The 19927-nt window shown below is 44.4% G+C and overlaps 2 protein-coding genes across 3 annotated transcripts in view; one reads left to right on the forward strand and one right to left on the reverse strand.

The window, feature by feature from the left end:
- Positions 1–2496, forward strand: part of GALNT11 (polypeptide N-acetylgalactosaminyltransferase 11) — an 85984-nt gene extending 83488 nt beyond the window's left edge. For both annotated transcript variants that reach the window (XM_011941519.1, XM_011941520.1), the window contains 2 exons: positions 975–1112; positions 1724–2496. In XM_011941519.1, coding sequence (XP_011796909.1) covers positions 975–1112; positions 1724–1855 — 270 coding nt within the window. In that variant the 3' untranslated portion in view covers positions 1856–2496. The remainder of the gene's footprint in view (positions 1–974; positions 1113–1723) is intronic.
- Positions 2497–13486: 10990 nt separating this feature from the next.
- KMT2C (lysine (K)-specific methyltransferase 2C) overlaps positions 13487–19927 on the reverse strand; it is a 233018-nt gene continuing 226577 nt past the window's right edge. The window contains exons 56-59 of the mRNA XM_011941521.1: positions 18169–18285; positions 17686–17759; positions 17298–17406; positions 13487–15478 (exon numbers count right to left, since the gene is read on the reverse strand). Of these exons, the coding sequence (XP_011796911.1) occupies positions 15386–15478; positions 17298–17406; positions 17686–17759; positions 18169–18285 (393 nt within the window). The 3' untranslated portion in view covers positions 13487–15385. The remainder of the gene's footprint in view (positions 15479–17297; positions 17407–17685; positions 17760–18168; positions 18286–19927) is intronic.

Genomic DNA, 19927 nt, shown 5'->3' on the forward strand with positions numbered 1-19927 from the left:
ATGCCTGTAATCCCAGCACTTTGGGAGGCTGAGGTGGGTGGATCACGAGGTCAGGAGTTCAAGACCACCCTGACCAACATGGTAAATCCCATCTCTACTGAAGATACAAAAAAAATTAGCTGGGTGTGGTGGTGCGTGCCTGTAATCAATCCCAGCTACTCAGGAGGCTGAGGCAGGAGAATTGGTTGAACCTGGGAGGCAGAGGTTGCAGTGAGCCAGGATTGTGCCACTGCACTCCAGCCTTGTGACAGAGTGAGACTCCGTCTAAAAAAAAAGGGGCGGGGGGATTTCTGTGTAGCTTCTGGGTAGAAGAGGTGGCAGTGTTGTGGAAGTATTAAAATTGTGGTGACATTTCAGTGGTATAGGTCCCAGTGAGATGAGAGCTGAAATTTGTTCCAGAAAATATAAGTTGGGGTGATGGAGTTATCCTATTCTAAATGTACTGTGTTGTCACTTTATAGTTGTGCTAATTCTGTAGCCACCAGTCACATTTCAAGTGTACAATAGCTGCATGTGGCCAACAGGTCCCTTACTGGACACACAGGCCATGAAACAATAGCAGTGTGCAGAAAATTCTCTTACAGCTCCCTATGACTCTGATCGAGGGTCTTCATGTTAGTGAACACTGCACATACCCATTTGGAGTCTATACGTTGAAGCAATGAGTAAATAGGAGAACAAAAGAGAACAGATTCCTTTTGAGCGTAGTGATGGCGCATGTTGGAGAGTGAGGTGTTCGCTGCACTTGCCATGTCACCCAGGTGTGTTTCTGAAGATAATCTGTGATTCGGTCTATGCGCTTCCTAACTGCCCCGCCGATGAGGAATTGATGAAGATGGCAGCCATGTGCCCTTCTGTCTCCAGAGGGTCAGCCAGAGGCTTGTTGGGCTCCTCTATCACCTACACAGTCCAGGAATTAATGTTGTTCAGTCTTAAAATTCGTTATCTAAATTTTATTTTATTTTTTTCTCTAGATCTGGATTTATAATGAAGAGCATGAACTGGTTTTAAATAGTCTCCTTTGTCTAGATATGTCAGAGACTCGCTCATCAGACCCACCCCGGCTCATGAAATGCCACGGGTCAGGAGGATCCCAGCAGTGGACCTTTGGGGTGAGGAGTGCTCGGTGATGTTGGGAGAATGTGCAGAGACCCACAAGGTTGAGTGAGGGGTGCAGCAAGGTTGAGTGAGGGGTGCACCAGTTCATTTTCTACCTCGGGGGTGATCTTCTCAGTTTGCAGTACAGTGGTCCCCGAGTGGATGCCTGAAACCACAGGCAGTACAAACCCTGTATATACTGTATTTTTTTTCTAGAGATATACCTGTGATAAAATTCATCAATTAGGCACAGTAAGAGGTTCACAACAATAACTAAAGAACAGAACAATTACAACAGCATACTGTGGTTGTGCAGTGGCTCCCACCTGTAATCCCAGCACTGAGAAGGCTGAGGTGGGAGGATTGCCAAAGCCCAACAGTCTGTTTGTTTTCTCTATAAAAACAAATCACTGTACTATAATACAAATCGTGATTGTGGTCAGAAAGTATCTTACTGTACTGTACTGCAGGTAACAAAGAGTGGAAAACTAATCTTTGGATAAGAGGGACTCTTGTATCCCTTAATCTGAATTCTTAAATGTTCCATATCTCTTCCGGATTTCCACGTTTTGCCAGTAATTGGCAGTATTTTTTTCTTGCTACCTTTTTCTTTTTTCCCCCCCAGAAAAACAATCGGCTATACCAGGTGTCAGTTGGACAGTGCCTGAGAGCGGTGGATCCCCTGGGTCAGAAGGGCTCTGTCGCCATGGCGATCTGCGATGGCTCCTCTTCACAGCAATGGCATTTGGAAGGTTAAGGTGGATGCTGTGGCGGGAGCGGTGCTTCATCAGGCGTTGCCTCCTGTGTGGAGTTTGGGGCTTTAGGAGCGCCTGGGTTGCGTAGAGTAGAGCCATCTTGGAGAGGATGACATTTCCCTGTCCTCCCGGAGATGCTGGGCGGGTTAGCAGAGGTGACACGCGTCTGACAGAGATGGGAGCTCTGAGTGTCCACAGGTGAAGAAGTTGGTTTCACCCAGACATTAAGGTTATTTCTGAGCTGCTGTTAAGGAATTTCTTGCTTATAGAGGCAAACCAGAATATCATTTTAACCCTAGAATTGGGCTTGTACAGAAGGATAAAACCCAGGAAAATGGATATTTCTATTCAGATTTATTTATGCCTCTTTTTAATCTTCTTTAATGATGCAGTGGTTTTTATCTGATCAGGAACTTGTCATGATTTCCTTTCTTAGACTTCATAGGAGATAGATAGTGCTTTTAAAAAAAAACTATTGTTTAGTATGTTGTGAGTAGATCATCTAAAAGAACTGAAGCTACATTATGTTTAACTTCAGAAGGCATCATTTATAAGACAGTATAAGAGGCAGTTAAGTATTATAAATTATTTTGATGAATTATGATATTATCTACATTTAAAATAAAAAATCCTTTTGATTATTTAGGATATTTTGTCTTGGATTGGGGCCTCTGGTCTGAGGTGTGTTGCATGCTCTTGGAGTCAGCTGATGACCCAGTAGGCTCAGTAGAGTCCTCTGCCTCTCAAGATGCGTCCCAGTTTCTTAGCTTGAGCTGTGTGACCTTAGATACTGGACATCAAAGTTGCCTGTGCAGCACCCAGGAGAGCTGTTCAACAGGCAGTTGGATATAGAGGTCAGACTCTTGGAAGATGTAGCTCAATTAGAGATAAGACATTTGGGAATCAAAAATTCTGAAATATAAGGTGAATTTTCCTCCCAAACCACATCTTAAGAGGAGAGATGGTCTCATATTGCAGAATATACACTCAGATATTTTATCTGAACCACAAAACAGTTTAAGCACCACATCCTAAATATTTTATCTGTGATTTGACTTCAAAGGCCAGGATGGTACATATGGAAAACAAGAGCAGCAAGATAGTAGATTGAAATCCAACAATGTCAATAATCACATTAAGTTTAATGAATGTAAATGCCACAGTTAAAAGGCAGATTAGATAAAAATGCAAGATCCAACTATATGCTGCCTATAAGAAACTCACTTTATGAATACATTAAAAATAGAAGGATGGTAAGATAGATGAAAGACAAAGTAGATTTCAGCACAGAGAATATTACTACAGATGATATAGAGCGTCATTTCATGAATAAAAGGTTCAACTTAATCACAGTTTATCGGTTTTTGTGGCCTTTATTTTGAAGTTCTGTTAAAACTGCAAGAAGTACACCCATCCACAGTTGAAGTAAGAGATTTCAACACACCTCTCAATAACTGATAGAACAAGTAGACAGAAAAACAGTATAATGTAGAAACCTTGAACAATACTGTCAACCATCGTGGCCTAATTGACACTACCCAGCAACAGAATACATGGAACATTTACCAAGATAGACCATATTCTGGGATATTGAGCAAGTCATGCCAAGTATAATATAAATCAATAACAGACACTTGGAAAATCTCCAAATATTATAAAAAGCTAGCACACTTCCCAGTACCTTAAGGGTCAGAGAAAAAAATCAAAAGGCTATTTTGAACTGACCAAAAATGAAAATACACCAGTGTGTGGCATGCAGCTAAAGCAGTACTTGGAGGTTTTATAGCATTAAGCACCTATATTAGAAAAGGATACAAGTCTCAATGACTTTAGCTTCCATCTTAACAGAAAAAGAGCAAGTTAGACAAAGAGGCAGAAATGAAATATTAAATACCAGAACAGAAATGAATGAAACAGAGAAAATAAAGCTAAAAGCTGATTTGAGAGATCAGTAAAATTGATAAACCGCTAGCCAAAAAAAAACAAAAAACAAAAAACACAGAAATTACCAACATCAGGAATGAGTTGCAAGCGCACTAGAGTCTTCAGATATTAAAAAGGATGCTGAACGGCAGGAGCTCTGATTCCCTGCTGGTGGGAGTGCAAAGTGGTACAGCCACTTTGGCAAGTTTCTTCGTAAACATACTCTTACCCTGTGATCCAGCAGGAGCAGAAAACCACACGAAGCCTGCACGTGGATTTTACAGCAGCTGTATTCATGACTGCCAAAACCTGGAAGCAAGATGTCCGTTAGTGCATGAATGGATGAACTATAGTACATTCAGACGATGGAACATTCAGTGCTAAGAAGAATTAAGCCATAAGCCTTGAAAAGTCATGGAGGGATGTTAAGAATATATTATTCAGTGAGAGAAGCCGATCTGAAAAAGCTATGATTCCAACTGTATGACATTCTGGAAAAGGCAAAAACACAGAGGCAAAAAGATCACTGCTTGCTAGGGGTTATGGGAGAATGTGATGGTTGATTTTATGTCAGCTTGACTGAGCTAAAGAATGCCCAGGTAACTGGTAAGACATTATTTCTGTGAGTGTGAGGATGTTTCCAGAGGGGATTATGTTTGAATCAGAAGACTCGGTAAAGAAGATCCGCTCTCACGAATGCGGGCGGGCACCACTCAATCCATTGGGAGCCTAAATAGAACGAAAAGGTGAAGGAAGGGTGACTTGCTCACTCCTTGATGTCAGTGTTTTGGCTCTCAGGCCTTTGGACTCAGACGAGGATCTACATCATTGGCTCTCCTGAGCCTCAGCCTTGGGCTGGAACACTACCACTGCCTTTCCTGGGCTTCCGTCTTGCAGGCAGTAAATCATAGAGCGTCTCAGTCCCTCATAATAAATCTCTTTCTATATTTCCATACATCCTATTGGTTCTGTTTTTCTGGAGAACCCAGATAATAGAAGGAGGGAGGGATGAGCAGATAGAGCACAGAGGATTTTTATATCCTACATGAATATAGAAGAAAAATTTCCTTACAAAAATTAGCAAATCAAATCCAGCAACATATAAAAAGGATGATACATTATGAACAAATTGGTTTTAGTCCACGAATGCAAAGATGGTTTAACATTGGAGATTTGATTAATATAATTTACAGTGTTAGTAATACAAGGGGAAAGGCATATGCGACCTTGCGGGAAAAAAATGTAGGAAAAAAATTGACAGAATTCAACACCCACTTATGATAAAAACTCAGCAAACTAGGAATGGAAAGAACATTCCTCAACCTCATAAAGTGCATCTGTGGAGATACTACAGCTAGCCTCATGTAATGTGAAAGATGATTGGGAACAAGGCAAAGACACCTGTTCTTACCTCTCCTAGCCAGTGCAATACAGCAAGAAAAAGAAAGGCATGTACATTAGGAAGGAAGAAGTAAAAGTATTTGCAGACTATGATCAAGTATGCAGAAAATCATAGGGTGTCTTCAAAACTACTATTAGACATAGTAAGGAATTTATCGGGACCACAAAAAAATCAATATAAAAATGAATTGTTCTTCATATTGGCAACAAACAGCTCAAAACTGAAGTTCATGGTATTATCATTGCAGTTTACAATAGCATCCAAAATACAAGAATTTAGGGTACGTATGACAAAATATGTGTAAGATTTGTATGATGAAAAGTAGAAAACATTGCTGAGAAAAGTTAAGATTAGAGAACTATATTACATTCATGATTGGAAGACTCAGTGTTAATAAGATGTTAATTCTCCACAATTTGATCTATGAATTTACTGCTACTTTTAATCAAAATCCCAGTATGCTTTTTGTGGAAACTGATAATTTTAAAATTGATATGGAAATGCATAGGCCTAAAAAGTTGGAGGATTTACACTAATTCAAGACTTACTGTGTTGCTGACTTAAGGATAATGAATTGATTGGTGGAAGGGAAATAGACCCAGACATATATGGCCAATTGATTTGCAGCAAAGGAGCCAATACAATGCAGTGGGGAACAGAAAATTATTATAACAGATGGTGCTGCAAGAATCTGATATCCCTGTGGACAAAAAATTACCTGTGACACCTCGGTTACCACCTTGTACCACAAATAAACATTAAGATCTAAACATAAAAGCTACAATTATAAAGCTTTTAGAAGATGTAGAAGAATATCTTCATGACTTTAGGGTAGGCAAAGATTCCTTAAGCACTCATTAAAGAGCCAGCCATTGGCCAGGCATGGTGGCTCATGCCTGCAATCCCAACACTTTTGGGAGGCCAAGGCGGGAGAATTGCTTGAAGCCAGAAGTTTCCAGACCAGCCTGGTCAACATAGTGAGAACCTGTCTGTATTTGAAAAAGAAAAAGGCCAGGCACAGGTGGTTCATGCCTGTAATCCCAACGCTTTGGGAGGCCAATGTGGGAGGATTGCTTGAGCTCAGGAGTTAAGAGACCAGCCTGGGCAACATATTAATAAAAAATTTTTTTTTTTAAAAACTAGCCATAAAATATTAACAAATTGAACTTCAGAATTAAGCTTCTGCTTATCAAGACACCACTGAGAAAATGAAAAAAGCCACAGAACTATATTCAAGGGTTTGTGTTTAAAATTCAGTACTAAAAAGACAACCCAATTTTCAAAATGGACAAAATATTTGGATACTTCACCAAAGAAGTATAAATAGCTCAGTGTATGAAAAGGTGTTCAATATCATGGTCACCAAAGAACTGCAAATTACAACGACATTCAGATGCCACTTGACATCCATTAAAATGGCTGAAATAAAACAGACCGACATGGGGGCTTCTCAGGAAATTGCAGAAAAGGTGGCAGCACAGCTTTCAAATTTTGCCCAGTCAACATCCACATAAAATTAGAGCAACTAGACAGACAAACCCAAAACCCATGGATGGTATTTTCAAAGTAGGTAGGTGCAAGGTAGCTGTGAAGTCTCTAAAGTGGGTAGGAGGAGCTGGACGTGTGCCAGAGACCAGGCAAGCTCCAGGCAGATGGTGTGTTGAGGAGTGGAGGATAGGAAAAGGCAACGGTGGCCGCAGGAAATGGGAGTCAGAGCAGCCAACACCGTGGGGTCGTCTGCCTCTCCAGCAGTGGGTAGCAGCAGGCGTCCCTGGGGGAGGGAGGGCTTAGGGGATGAAGGCTTCTAGTTCCTTTGAACTCTTGAAACTGCCAGGGCATGGAGTCGAAATTGAGCAAGACAGGGATAATAGACAAACAGTAGTAAGTGAATAATAGTAAAGAAAAAGGAAAGACACAGCTTGGAGAAGTAGAGGTAAGTGAAGCCAGCTATTGACAGAAGGAGTGACCATAGCTTTAGCAGTGCAGGAAAACAGAAGAGGGAGCTTTGCAAGGCTGGGAAAGCTGGCTGAGCCACGCTCCCCCACGTGGAAAAGCTGTCTGAGCCACGCTCCCCCACGTGGGAAGGCTGTCTGAGCCACGCTCCCCCACGTGGAAAAGCTGGCTGAGCCACGCTCCCCCACGTGGAAAAGCTGTCTGAGCTACACTCCTCCATGTTCAGAAACTCGGTTCCCACCAGATGAGCAACAGAAGAGGATCAAGGCCAAGTCCCATACAAAGTATAAGAAGAAAAAGAGCTAAATGGCATTTGTATAATGAAAGCACTCCAGAAGGATATGCTCACAGAGCCGACCCAAACTGTAACATACTGATTCAAAAATGAACTTAAGGCATGAGGAGAGTGACATGAGAGGACTAAATAGAGCGAATCTGAAAACTCAGAATGTGGTGACAGAACTCAAGAAGTGTGAGCAATTAAGGATAAGGAGGAACATGGAGGCAAAGAAATAATAAGGCCTTCAGAGAAGTAGAATTTGACAAGAAGGAAACATTTTAAACAAAAGACACAAGTTCTGCTCCTGGCCAAGAAGGAGTAATGGGATCTGGGCTTGTCTTCCTGGAGTAAAAAACTAGAGACTTAGAAAAACATGCAGCACCTCTTCAGCCAGTGGTTCCCAGGGAGGCTAAGGTGGCTGGAATTTTGCATCAGAGGATGAAGGAGAGGAAGGAGCTAAACAGAGAGAGGGCCCAGAACCTGCACAGGGGTCCCTGGAGTCTGGCTACATTTCAGTCTGCGGAAACTTACGAGGCTGGGAGACTATAAACTGAACAGCTCCCAAAGATCAGGTGGGGCTGGAAATCATTGAGGCTGCCACCAGCCAAGTCACAGGCCCCACTGAGTATTCAGAGTGCCCAGGGTATTCCTTGAAGGGCCATGCCTTAGGAGTGGGGCTGGACTTGGCCAAGGGTAAAGGCGCCGTCAGACTCATTGGAAAAGTGCTTTAAGAACAAGCTTCGAAAGGAAGAAACCAGTTGGGTGCGATGGCTCACGCCTGGAATCCCAGCACTTTGGGAGGCCAAGGCAGGCGGATCACCTCGAGAGCAGCCTGGCCAACATGGTGAAACCCCATCTCTACTAAAAATAAAGTTAGCTGGGCATGGTAGCACATGCCTGGAATCCCAGCTACTCGGGAGGCTGAGGTGGGAGAATCGCTTGAACCCAGGAGGCGGAGGTTGCAGTGAGCCGAAATCACACCACTGCACTTCAGCCTGGGCAACAGAGTGAGACGCCAAAAAGAAAAAAAAAAAAAAGGAATATAACCGTCACCAGGAGAAAAAGGTGATTTAAACAGGCCTAGAGAGTTCGATTGGGAGCAGGGAGCGGATCCCAGAGAGCCCTGGGCAGCCCCACCGCCGCCGTGGCCTAGTTGCCATCACACCCTGGGAGGAGCCCAGGCACCGTCACCCCCGCTGGAGGGGACAAGAAAGTCGTCACGGCAAAGGTTTTGGGAACAAACGGTTCAGGGTAAGGAACAGATATGGTTTCACACCAAGGAAGATGTTTCTTCACCAGAGGGCCGTGAAGGAGGAGGACCCTGGCAGCGCAAGAGCTGGGGAGGCCGCAGAGTCTGATGTTGAAGGAGAAAAGGGTGAGGAGGCAGCAAATGTTACAGGGCCTGGTGGGACCCAGGTCAAGGCAGTAAACCTGCAGCCACCATAACCACTACAGACGTGGGTCCTCCCCGCAATCACCAGAATCCTCACTGGGGAACAGAAGGAGGGATCAGACAGCACTGCCACAGGCCAGGCCCCACCACACCGGCCCCACTGCAGAGTCCCACTTTCCTCCATGGAGGCTGCAGTTCTCCAGCCTCCGGGCGGCCGGGAGCAGCGATGCAGGGGTGACAGATGCAGGGGTGACAGCCAGGGTGCAGGGAGACCAGCAAGGCAGCGAGTGTACCGGGGACACACCATGATTCCGCAGGGCCCTCCTCACCCAAGACAGCCTGGAGAGGACAGCGAGGAAGAGGATAAAGACAATCCAGGAGATGAGACCCAAGGTCACCAGCCACCTCAGCACCGGGGCCGCCACGACTTCAATTACTGACGCAGTTGCCCAGAAAACTCTAAACCACAAGATGGCAGAGACGCAAGCAGCGGATCCACCAGCTGAGAATTCCTGGCTCCAGGCTGAGCAGGGTGGGCTGAGCAAATGCTGGCTGCTATCTCCACCATCACCCGGTTTAGTCATCAAACAAGAACTAGGAAATTCCAGCAAGAAGAAATGAACAAAAGATTGGAGCCGAAGACCTTAAGTGCCTGCTTTCTGTCTGTTGACCAGATAACTAGAACTATCTGCATTATCTGTGGGGCATGAGGTTTTTAATTTTTTTTACCTAAAGATGTCTCTTTTTGGCCGGGCGCGGTGGCTTAAGCCTGTAATCCCAGCACTTTGGGAGGCCGAGACGGGCGGATCACAAGGTCAGGAGATCGAGACCATCCTGGCTAACCCGGTGAAACCCCGTCTCTACTAAAAATACAAAAAAAAAAACTAGCCGGGCGAGGTGGCGGGCGCCTGTAGTCCCAGCTACTCTACTCGGGAGGCTGAGGCAGGAGAATGGCGGGAACCCGGGAGGCGGAGCTTGCAGTGAGCTGAGATCCGGCCACTGCACTCCAGCCCGGGCGACAGCAAGACTCCGTCTCAAAAAAAAAAAAAAAAGATGTCTCTTTTTGGTAATAAAGTGTTTTTTACAAAAGCCTGGTTTTTCTCAATACATCTTTAAAGGTTTTTCAAATGGTTTCATATCTGCTCAAGTTGAGATTTTTTAAGAACTTCATTTTTAGTTTGTCGTAAAAGTTTACAAGTTGATTTTTTCAAAAAAGTAACAAACTGAAAAACACCTGTTAATAAAAGTCTTAAATACAAACAGGCCTAGCAATGAAAGGATGGAATTAGTACACACTGATATTGAAAACAGCTTTGACAAATATGCTAAATTATAGGAAGACTTGAAGATAATGAGGATTGAAACTGTCAAATCAGAATTGGTCAAGGTCACGAAAAGTAAGGCAAATCTGAGAAACTACCAGATTACCAGTGTCCAGAAGAGGCTAAGAGGATGTGATGACTAAACGCCGCGTGTTGCCTGGACCGCATCCTGGAATAGAAAAAGGACATTATTGGAAAACCCGGTGAAACCTAAGTAGCCTGCAGGTTAGTTAACAGCAATGGACCAATGTTCATTTCTTAGTTTTGACAAATGCGTCACAGTTAACATCAGGGGAACGGGAGGAGGAGTGTCTGGGAACTCTATTACTTCTGCCACTTTCCTAAAAGTAATCCCAAAGTGCTCCCAAATAGTATATTATCATGAATATGAAGTAATTCACTGTAGAGATATGAAAATGTTCTCCGTAAAATTGACAAGAAAAAAATGTAAACTCCCTAAACATTTTTCAGTTTCCTTTTTGTCCTCCTTCCCCATTTTTTCTTTATAAATATGTATTTTTAATAAAAAACATTATTTTTTACACATATTAACTTACGCTGTCAAGAGTATGTTTGCAAAAATCCTTCCTTCCTGTCTGAGTCAGGGTCCCGCTGGGAAATGAGAAGGCGCGCATCTCTGGCATCTTGAAGAGCTGTGAGGGAAGGGCCCGTGACAGTGTTGGCAGCCTCGGGGCACTGCCACCTCTGAGCCTGGGGTGAGCAGCAGCGTCCGGAGCCGTGGGCCTAGACACAGGCAGCTCCACCACCAGACAGCGGGAGCAGAAACGCCCAGGTCCCTTGTCCTGCCTCCCACCTCCCCCAACAGCGCCCACCGGCTGAACTGAAGCAGGAGCCAGGAGACCAGAAGGGTCAGCCCTCCGGACCCGGCAGAGCAGGGGAGATTGCGGGGAGGGAGTTGACCACTTGGCACTCGGCATTCTGCCCGCCCGCCCGCCCTCTCTTTTGTGCTGGAGAAATAGTTGCAAGCTAAAATTCCCACCTTCAGGTGAAAGGAAAGCTTAGAAATGAAAGTGAGCAATGCTCTGATAGACTCATGCACCAAGAAAGCACAGAACGGGGCTGCACGATCCCACAGCGGGTGAGGGGAGGACTTCCTGGAGCAGGCCGGGCGGCCTTGGGATGGACAAGGTCCCGGCAGAAAGCACAGCAGTGAGGAAGCATCGAGGCATGCGCATGCATTCCAGGATCAGGGAACAGCAGGTCGTTCTGTTCTGAAAGCGAAGGGTCTTCCTGGCTGGGGCTGCTGGGATGAAGCCCTGAGCCAGGCGGGCTGCAGAGCATGAGGATGGCCTGGGGCTCTGGTGTGGGCGCCTGGGAGCAGGTAGCTGCCATTCCGAGTGAGGAAGTATTGGTGGAATCGTTCTTGGGAAGACAAAAAGCATGAAGTCTCTGCAGTGGAGCTTTTGCAGGCTCAGTGAGCAGGCTGCAGGGTCATGCCAGGGTCTAGAGCTCAGAAGGGAGGCGTTTGGAACTCTTTTTCCAGCATATTGGGTGAAGTTGTAGGTTTGGATGAGGTCAGCGTGGCAAGAGCAGAGGATGAGAAGAGTTGAGGAAAGTGTGTGGGGGGTGTGCTGGTATTTAAAAGGTACACAAAAAGTTGAGGCTGTGGAGTTGGCAGCAGTGGGAATAGTAGGGCTGGGGTGAGGGAGAGGGGGTGGAAAAGGGGTCACCTATGAGTGGGGCCTCCCCCGAAAGGAGGTCATACACCCCGTGTGGTCCGTCTGCATCAACTTTTTCTTCAGGAAGCAAAGTTTCGTAAGGTTGCCATCACGGAGGAAGGAATACTTTTAACATTTCTGTGGTTAGGATAAAAACTAGGTTAAAAGAATTTCTGGGACCCAGGAGCAGTGTCTTCAAAAACGAGAACCCTCGCAGGCACAGAGCATCAGGAACTGCATAGGGAGTGGCGAGCAGGCCTGCCCCAGGCAACGAGGGTGCTGGACCTGGGACGGATGCTGGAGCATCCTCAGGACAGACAAAGCAGATGGAGAGTCTATAGCAGTGTGGGAAGAAAGCTGAGAACGGGTGCTGCTCCACAAGCAGGGGCTGGAGAGGATTTCAGAGACAGTGGCCGCCACCGCCACCGGGGACAGGAAACCCTAATGGCCAGATGATCATCTGCTGCATCGGACACCGCATCAGACTAAGTGTGTTTCTGCTTGGTGACTAGGACAGAGGGCAGTGCAGCCTCCAAGTGACATGGGGCCAAAGGACGAGGACAGGAGAAGCTGAGGAGAGACCGAGACGAGGTGGTTTTGAAATGGGAAACTGTTGAGCAATCTACATGCAAAACGCCTCAACTGCTGCCAGCTCCCTCCCTGTCGTGACCATCGCCCAGCCCACCAGGGCACCCCTCGCTCCTCCTGGGACTCGTGCGGAGCCCACTCAGCCTCTGTACACATGCTGGTGCCCCACAGGCAGGCCGCCTCTTCTGGGCAGCACGTCACCTCTGTGCGGTGGGAACTCGGCACCGCCCGGCAGTGACTTCCTGCTGACCCAGGCGAGCTGAACCTGCGCCACTCACCCTTGCTTTTCTCTCATCTCACGTCTTGCCACTCTGTCCCAGCCATGCCTGCCTTTCAGTTACCGGTGGCATCAGCCTCTTTCAGATCTCAAGGCTCCAGCATGAGTTGTCCCCTCTGCCAGGCAAGCCTCTGCCACGCTCCTGAGGCCAGCTCCTCTTCATTCTTCAGGTCTTGCTTAAATGTCACCTCCTTAGAATGCCCCCATGGGACTCCCAGCCCACTTCCCATCTAAAAAGTCACCTGTTTGCGTCCGTTCCCCTCACTAGCAGGCAAGCCCCGTGGTGGACTAGGAATGCTTGCTGTTTTAGTGTCTGTCAAGTCCAAGTCAAAAAATCTGTCCTAGAAACTAAAGGGGATTCTGAGCAGTTTTTTTTAACCCCTTTATATTTAATATGTCAAATAATTCAATATGATAGAAAGTCTACCACACAGAATAAGTCTGACAAGCTGCCTCAAAAAAAAAAAAAAAAGAAAGAAAAAGAAAACAAAAACCACAACATAACCAAGACTAAATTTACCAATTAAACAAAAACAGGCTTTGAACAAGGCACCAAGGATATTCTGAATTTGGTAAACACCCTAGAAAGATACAGCAGTTCCCTTCTTTATTCAGTTGAAGGGAAGAAAAAGTGTCATGATTAGATTGAATTATGAATTTACATCTAAACTTTTGAAAATCTAAGAGAACCAAGTTGATTACATCAACACTCTAATTGTGAAAGATGTATCAGAGGGTCAGTGAACTTCAGACAGTCATCAATTTAAGAGCTCAAACTTGAACATGAGGAGTTAACAGAGAAGCTCTAGGCAGCTCTTATAGATGTAAAATATTTTATTTGTAAATGGTGATCTTCTAAATCTGTGTCCACAAATTCCAAAACCCATAACACTCTGTATACTTCAAAAAATTCAATTTTTGCCAACATTAGATACTATTATACAGAACAGAAAACAACAAAAACCCGGTAAGACAAATACTGGTAGGATGTCAGGATATTGTACAAGAGAAGAAAAATATTCAGGAAACAAATTTCATACAGCTATTTATCAAGAGAAAAATATATACAATTGATTTATTCTGTAAGATAAAAATACATCATGCCATATACAAGTTCAGAACTGCATCACTGAATATACCAACAGTTTACAGTCCACTTGAATTGTGCACACAAAACTTCATTTTATACTTAGCCTGTGAAGTGTCAGTACCAGAATTTTAAGTACAAAATAAAAAGCTAACCTGGTTCAAAATGCTGATTAAGTTTCTACAAGCAAACACAAAACAGTGTTTTTTTTTAATTAAAGAAATGTAAACAAACAGTTCATACAAACACATTTTAAAATTACATCTTCCAAAAACCCTATTGCCAGAGTCCTGCAGCTGTAAGCATAGTCACATCTCTTTTTTTTTTTTTTTTTTTACTTTTTCAAATTTTTGTGTTAAATAGAAGGCTAGAGGGTTAGATTTAAGTTTCTGCTACATGATCCTATTATGTTTACATGATTCTCTATGGCCTGAAACAAAGTTCTAATCAAAACTACTTTTGCTGAAGAAAAAATTCAGCCTCCATTTGGGTGTATTTTTAAGCAGTTATTCACAGTTATCACAAATTGTAAGCACAAAAAAACCTGACTGAAGAAGTAGGGATGCAACAATATAATATGAAAAAATTAGTTTAAATTACCAAAACAGCTATAAAAGTTGTAGCATACGCCCCGCTCTGTCAGAAGGAAGGTGTATAAAACCATTAAGTACTAATAGACTGCAGTTTCCAAAAAACCCCAAACACTCTAGGTTGAAATTTTGGTTATTACATAATTATAATGGCATATTTTATAACACAAAATTATATTGTAACATCCCTATGAACATTTTATAAGCACCCGAGCTGCTGCAGAGCCTGGTAGCATTTGGTCAATAACTATTTTTATACTGTATTTTTTCTCAAAATATTTACATATCTGTACAAAGTAACAGGTTTGTTAGTTCTGCAGGGAACAGCAGCAGCTTGGCTTTCTTCTAACTTTATTTAAAAATAGCTTCATTCACTTATTCAATAATAAATACAAAAGTTTCTCTTATTTTACAGAAATCAAAAACTACAATAAACTGACTCATGGAATCAAGTATTTAAATGTATTTAGTGCAAGTTATTATCCCTTAGCTCTATCCCTAAGGAAGTCATTTCAGTACATTCCTTGTTCAGTGGTGTCTACTTTATTTAAAAACATTTTGAAGTTAGAGGGCCTGCCCCTTTTTAATAAGGCCGTGGCCAGCACTCTCTGTCCCCTTCGCTGGTGATTTCAGTCTTACATTCATAGGAAGGCCCCGCCCGGGGCAGGGCAGCCATCGGCTCTTTGCCCCAGTAAAAGTTTCTCCTTAGTGAGACTAAAAAACCAAAACTACGAAACCCACCCACAAGGGAAGAAAAACAAACAAAAAAAGAAAGAAAAGGAAAAGAAAAGAAAGCAAAGTGCTGGACCGTTCTGCAATTCTGTTTCACCTCGGCCACTTCAGGAGCGCCGCCTCTGTCAGCTTCCTCCTGGCGCTGCTCTAACCTAAAGGACCGAGGAAATCAGAACTCCCAGAAGCTTTTTCAAAAAGTCATAAAACAGAAAACAAAAATATCTTTCTGTCTGCAAAATTCCAATGGTGTGTTGAATCGCCTCTTCCTAGGGACAAGCCGCCCGCTGAGATAGCAAGGAATGCATTTCAGTTCATCCACTTCCGGCAGTTAACAGCTCCACAGTGACACGGAATCTTGTGCTGGTCATCTTCAAAGTCAAACTTATAGTCATAGCAGAGCTGCCCACGGCAAAGACACAGGGTAAGAAAGGACAGCAAGGAAGGAAACGGCGTTTCTGCCTCCATCTCCCTTGCATTTTAAAACCAGCGAACAAAACAGATGTAAATTAAGGAAGACCTGATTTGTTGAGGTTCCAAGGGACCCTGCGCGTGCACAGAGGAAATGAGGGAGGCAGTATTTTCAAACAGCCAGATCTGAGAAAGGGGAGCCTAACCGGAGAAAGCTGTATTTCTGTGACTTCTCATAATGCTGTCCCTGCAGGTGGATGGAGGCGACTGGAAGGGCAGCTGCTTTCCTACCCCTCTCCCTGAACCCAGGAGGCTTTCACCTCCCCTCATTTGCTGAATGGGGCATGCAAGTCTGGGTGAGAGGAACTGCCCTTGCCAGCTAACACTGTTTTTCCTCTTTCATTTTTCCACACTCAAGACTGAAAGGATGTCTTTCTATTCAGAGGTCACCAAATGAACATCTCAGACCAACCAAGGTAGGTGGGAGTCTGCATGAGTCCCACGGTACAAGCCTCACTGCGTGGCCCCTGCAACCCCCACCACCCCAGAGAGACCCGGCGCTGCGCAATGAAGGGGAGGACCAGTAATTTCTAGGTCTCTTCTGATTGAAATTATTCTAGAACACTTGCTGGAAAGACCATCTACACAGAAAGGAAAGAAACCATTGTTTACTGAGTAGCTGTTCTTGGCAATGATTCCATTGCTTGCTTTCAGGTATCTGCTAAGTCCTTACACGAAACTGGTAAGGAAATCATCTTCTCCGTTTTGCAGAAGATAAAATAGGGGCTCAGATTAAACTATTCACTCAAGAATATTCAAGTAGGAAGGGGGCAGGCGGCCCTGGGCTCAGGTGAGTCTCTTCTGACCACCATAGCAGCCATCGGTTACTGGCACCATGCCAGGGCTCCCACACCCGGCCTCATTTACACGTTACTTTGAGATGTATAATGGGCCTTGGGTCTAGTCAGATCCTTATTCTTGACTAAGAAAGGAGATTCCACAAAGACCCAAAATACAGATAGAATCCCATGAAGGGATAGGAGCACCAACAAAGTCAAGTCACTCAGGTGCCTCACTCCCCAAATGTGGGACGTTCCCTACAGAAACCAAGCCTGCTGCTCAGCAGGCAATTCCAGAACCAAGGTACCTGAATCATGATGGGAAAGACCAAGTTGGGAAACAAATGCAGCAGTTAAGGCCAATGATAATCCCAACGGGTGAGATCCTGGACCAGAGTCTCCTCTGAGAGCACAGAGACAAATGGCAAGCTTGGCACTCAGCATTTTTAAGACAACACACACCTGGACTGCTGGAGAATGTGTGGATGTGAGCATTTGGTTAAGCATGCACTGATCGTCAGCGTGAGCACACAATTCTCAGCAGCACAGCTGCCCAGATTTGCCACCCATAGCCCAACAGTGCCATCCCAGGAGCCGCAGCCCTCTTGGAGACGGACGGGGATGCTCTTTAGAGAGGGGACGCTGCCAAACTGTCCAGGTTAAGGGGATAAAGAAGCATCCTATGGCACACAGAAATGATACCACCTGGGTGCCACGCAGATGCTGAACCCATGGCACAGAAAGGAAGGGGGAGGTGACAGCAAATGCTTACAGAGCTGCCGTGTGGTGGAGGGTGGAACTGGAATGCCTGAAGGTGAAATATTACAGGGTGGGAACATCTGGCCTACTATAGAGAGAGTTTTTATCACAACAAAGAATTGGGAAACAAGTGAGCAAGTTACCTCTGTGAGGAGGAAACGATTCACCCAGTATCTAAACGACGTGGCAGACACAATCTCTCAGACTCTTACCTCTTCTCCTTTCTGGATTCTCCGATTGGAGCTGATGATAATTTTGTGTCCTCTCTCAAAAGTCACCACTTCAGCCACACAATTAGGTGCACATGAATGGTTGATATACCTGCAAGCCACCAGGTCAGAAAACTATATTGTAAAACAGCTAGAAGCAGCTTTAAAACTTTCCATTTATTGAGAAAGTTTTTGCTAATTAAATTTCTATTTGCCCATTAGTGGAAGTACAAATATAAAATTTAAATAAAAATTCTCAAAACTCATTTGCTCTGAATTTTTAATCGCTGCCAGGCTGTAGTGAGAGCCTTTCCCCTGGCTTCAGTGTTCACCGCACCAGCACTGGCCCCCCGAGCAAAAGCACTCCCCGTCAGGTTCCTCGCTGCCTCACCTCGCAGGCCCTCCTGTGAGCGTCGCGTCAATCACGTGGTCGTTATCCATGCGGAACATGTACACACCACGGTTCTGAGGGAAAAGTCAGGCAGTCATCAATGTCGAACTGAAACTCCCCTGTGTTCCTATCCACACCAGGAGGACTCAGTCGAAACTGAACGGAACAGCACCCTGACCACCCTCACTGTGGATATTCTATTAGGCACAGATGACATTTACATGGCACAAATGGAAAGCATGGAATCAGCAGGTTGTGTGTGAAGCCAGGATCATTAATTTACAGTCATCTATCAGAGTAAACCATAACACCAATGGAAAGAGATAAAACTGATAAGAATACAATAATATACAGATACTGCTTTTGTTTGAAGCTGGATGCAGCGTGACAGACTTCATTCTGCCTTTCGGGGTGTTTGGTTGGCATGGAGAAAGGGAGAGGGCGATGGCGCTGTTTCTACAATCGCAGGGACCAGACACCTACCTGAGACTCATAAAGTTTCTCTTTTCTGTTTGCTACTTCATTTCGAATGATAGTCCCGATATACTCAATGACCATGGTGTGCTTCTCAATGTCTCTAGCAGCATACAGGCCCAGCCCCTTAAAAGAAAAACAAAGTGTTTATATACTTCCAATTTATTTGACAACAAATCTATTTTCTCTTTCTTATACAAAAGTTTTACCCTTGGGTCTTATTAGAAGCCATACTGAAGTTTCACTTTAACTCAAATCATTTTTGAATATGCTATTTTCTGAAATTTAAAAAATTGGACATTTTTACTACTTAAAACTAGGCCATCACCAGCTTCTTCCTATGTCTTATTTAGCACTAAATTCTTAGGGTCTATGTACAAATACTGTGGCTTAGCTGTCTTATGTGTTAGACTATCCCATCTTCCAGATTAGACAGCTGAGCTCCCACCAACTAAATAAGCTTATTGACTTGTGGTGTTTATTTTACCCCAATACTATTTCAAAAAAGACATAATAAATTTAATAACACAGAAATTGGGCTAACTATAACCAATCACTGATACTGTAAATGGTATCTGAGCTTCCCAGGAGCCAGGGCAAAGAGCAGACACAGGAAACGTCACTCTGCTGTAAATATCAGGAACGTTGGAAACAAATGAAGCTCTTGGGGAAGGCAGATTTTTCACTAATACAAAATTCTGAGGCTGGGAAAGAAGTCTGAAATGTCTGAAATGGAAGCAGCTCTCACTGCGCAGCTTGTACTCCCCTGCTGGTGGCCTGCTAGGTGCACTATTTTAGGTTGGTAGCACTACTTGTAGAGAAACGTACTAAAAAACTATGGGTCTTTCCCATACATAGTTGTATTTTCTTGTCCCAATTTTGGGTTTTTGCTCTTAATTTCGACTAGAAGGCAACTGAATGCAAAAGTACTAGACTAGATGTACTAGACTAGATGCAACTGAATCAGAAGTACTAGACTAGAAGGCAATTCTAGAACTGAACGGAATTCTAGAACGTAGCAATCAACTGCATTCTAGTCAGAATTCCTAGGACCACGTGCTGCCCCAGCTGCATCCTCATGAAGCACATCTGGGAACACACAGTGGGAAGGGCCATGTGACTGACTTTAGTATGTGAACTGACTTATCTTCTCAACAATCATCTTTGGTTATCTGTTCTACTCCAGATACAACTCACAAGTGAATGAACGAGATAACACACTTAGTATGTATGGAGATCAATATAGTGTGGTTTCAGAATAAACAAGATCAGTGGAAATGAAGAGATTCTAAATAGGCCGGGCGGTGGCTCACACCTATAATCCCAGCACTTTGGGAAGCCAAGGCAGGTGGATCGCTTGAGGTCAGGAGTTCAAGACCAGCCTGGCCAACACGGTGAAACCCCGTCTCTACTAAAAATACAGAAATTACCTGGGCATGGTAGTGCGTGCCTGTAATCCTAGCTACCAGGGAGGCTGAGGCAAGAGAATTGCTTGAGTCCCAGAGGCAGAGGTTGCAGTGAGCTGAGATGGCACCACTGCACTCCAGCCTGGGTGACAGAGTAAGACTCTATCTCAGAAAAGATAAATAGATCCCTGCATATATGAAAAATTAACATATAGTAGTAACTGGTATTAACATTCAGTTTATAGTCTAGATTTTGTGGGGTCAAAAGAAGAAGAAAAAGGCTGGGCGTGGTGGCTCACACCTGCAATACCAGCACTTTGGGAGGCTGAGGTGGGTGGGTCACAAGGTCAGGAGTTTGAGGA

This window comes from Colobus angolensis, unplaced genomic scaffold, assembly GCF_000951035.1.
Source record: "Colobus angolensis palliatus isolate OR3802 unplaced genomic scaffold, Cang.pa_1.0 Scaffold2, whole genome shotgun sequence".
Taxonomy (NCBI): domain Eukaryota; kingdom Metazoa; phylum Chordata; class Mammalia; order Primates; family Cercopithecidae; genus Colobus; species Colobus angolensis.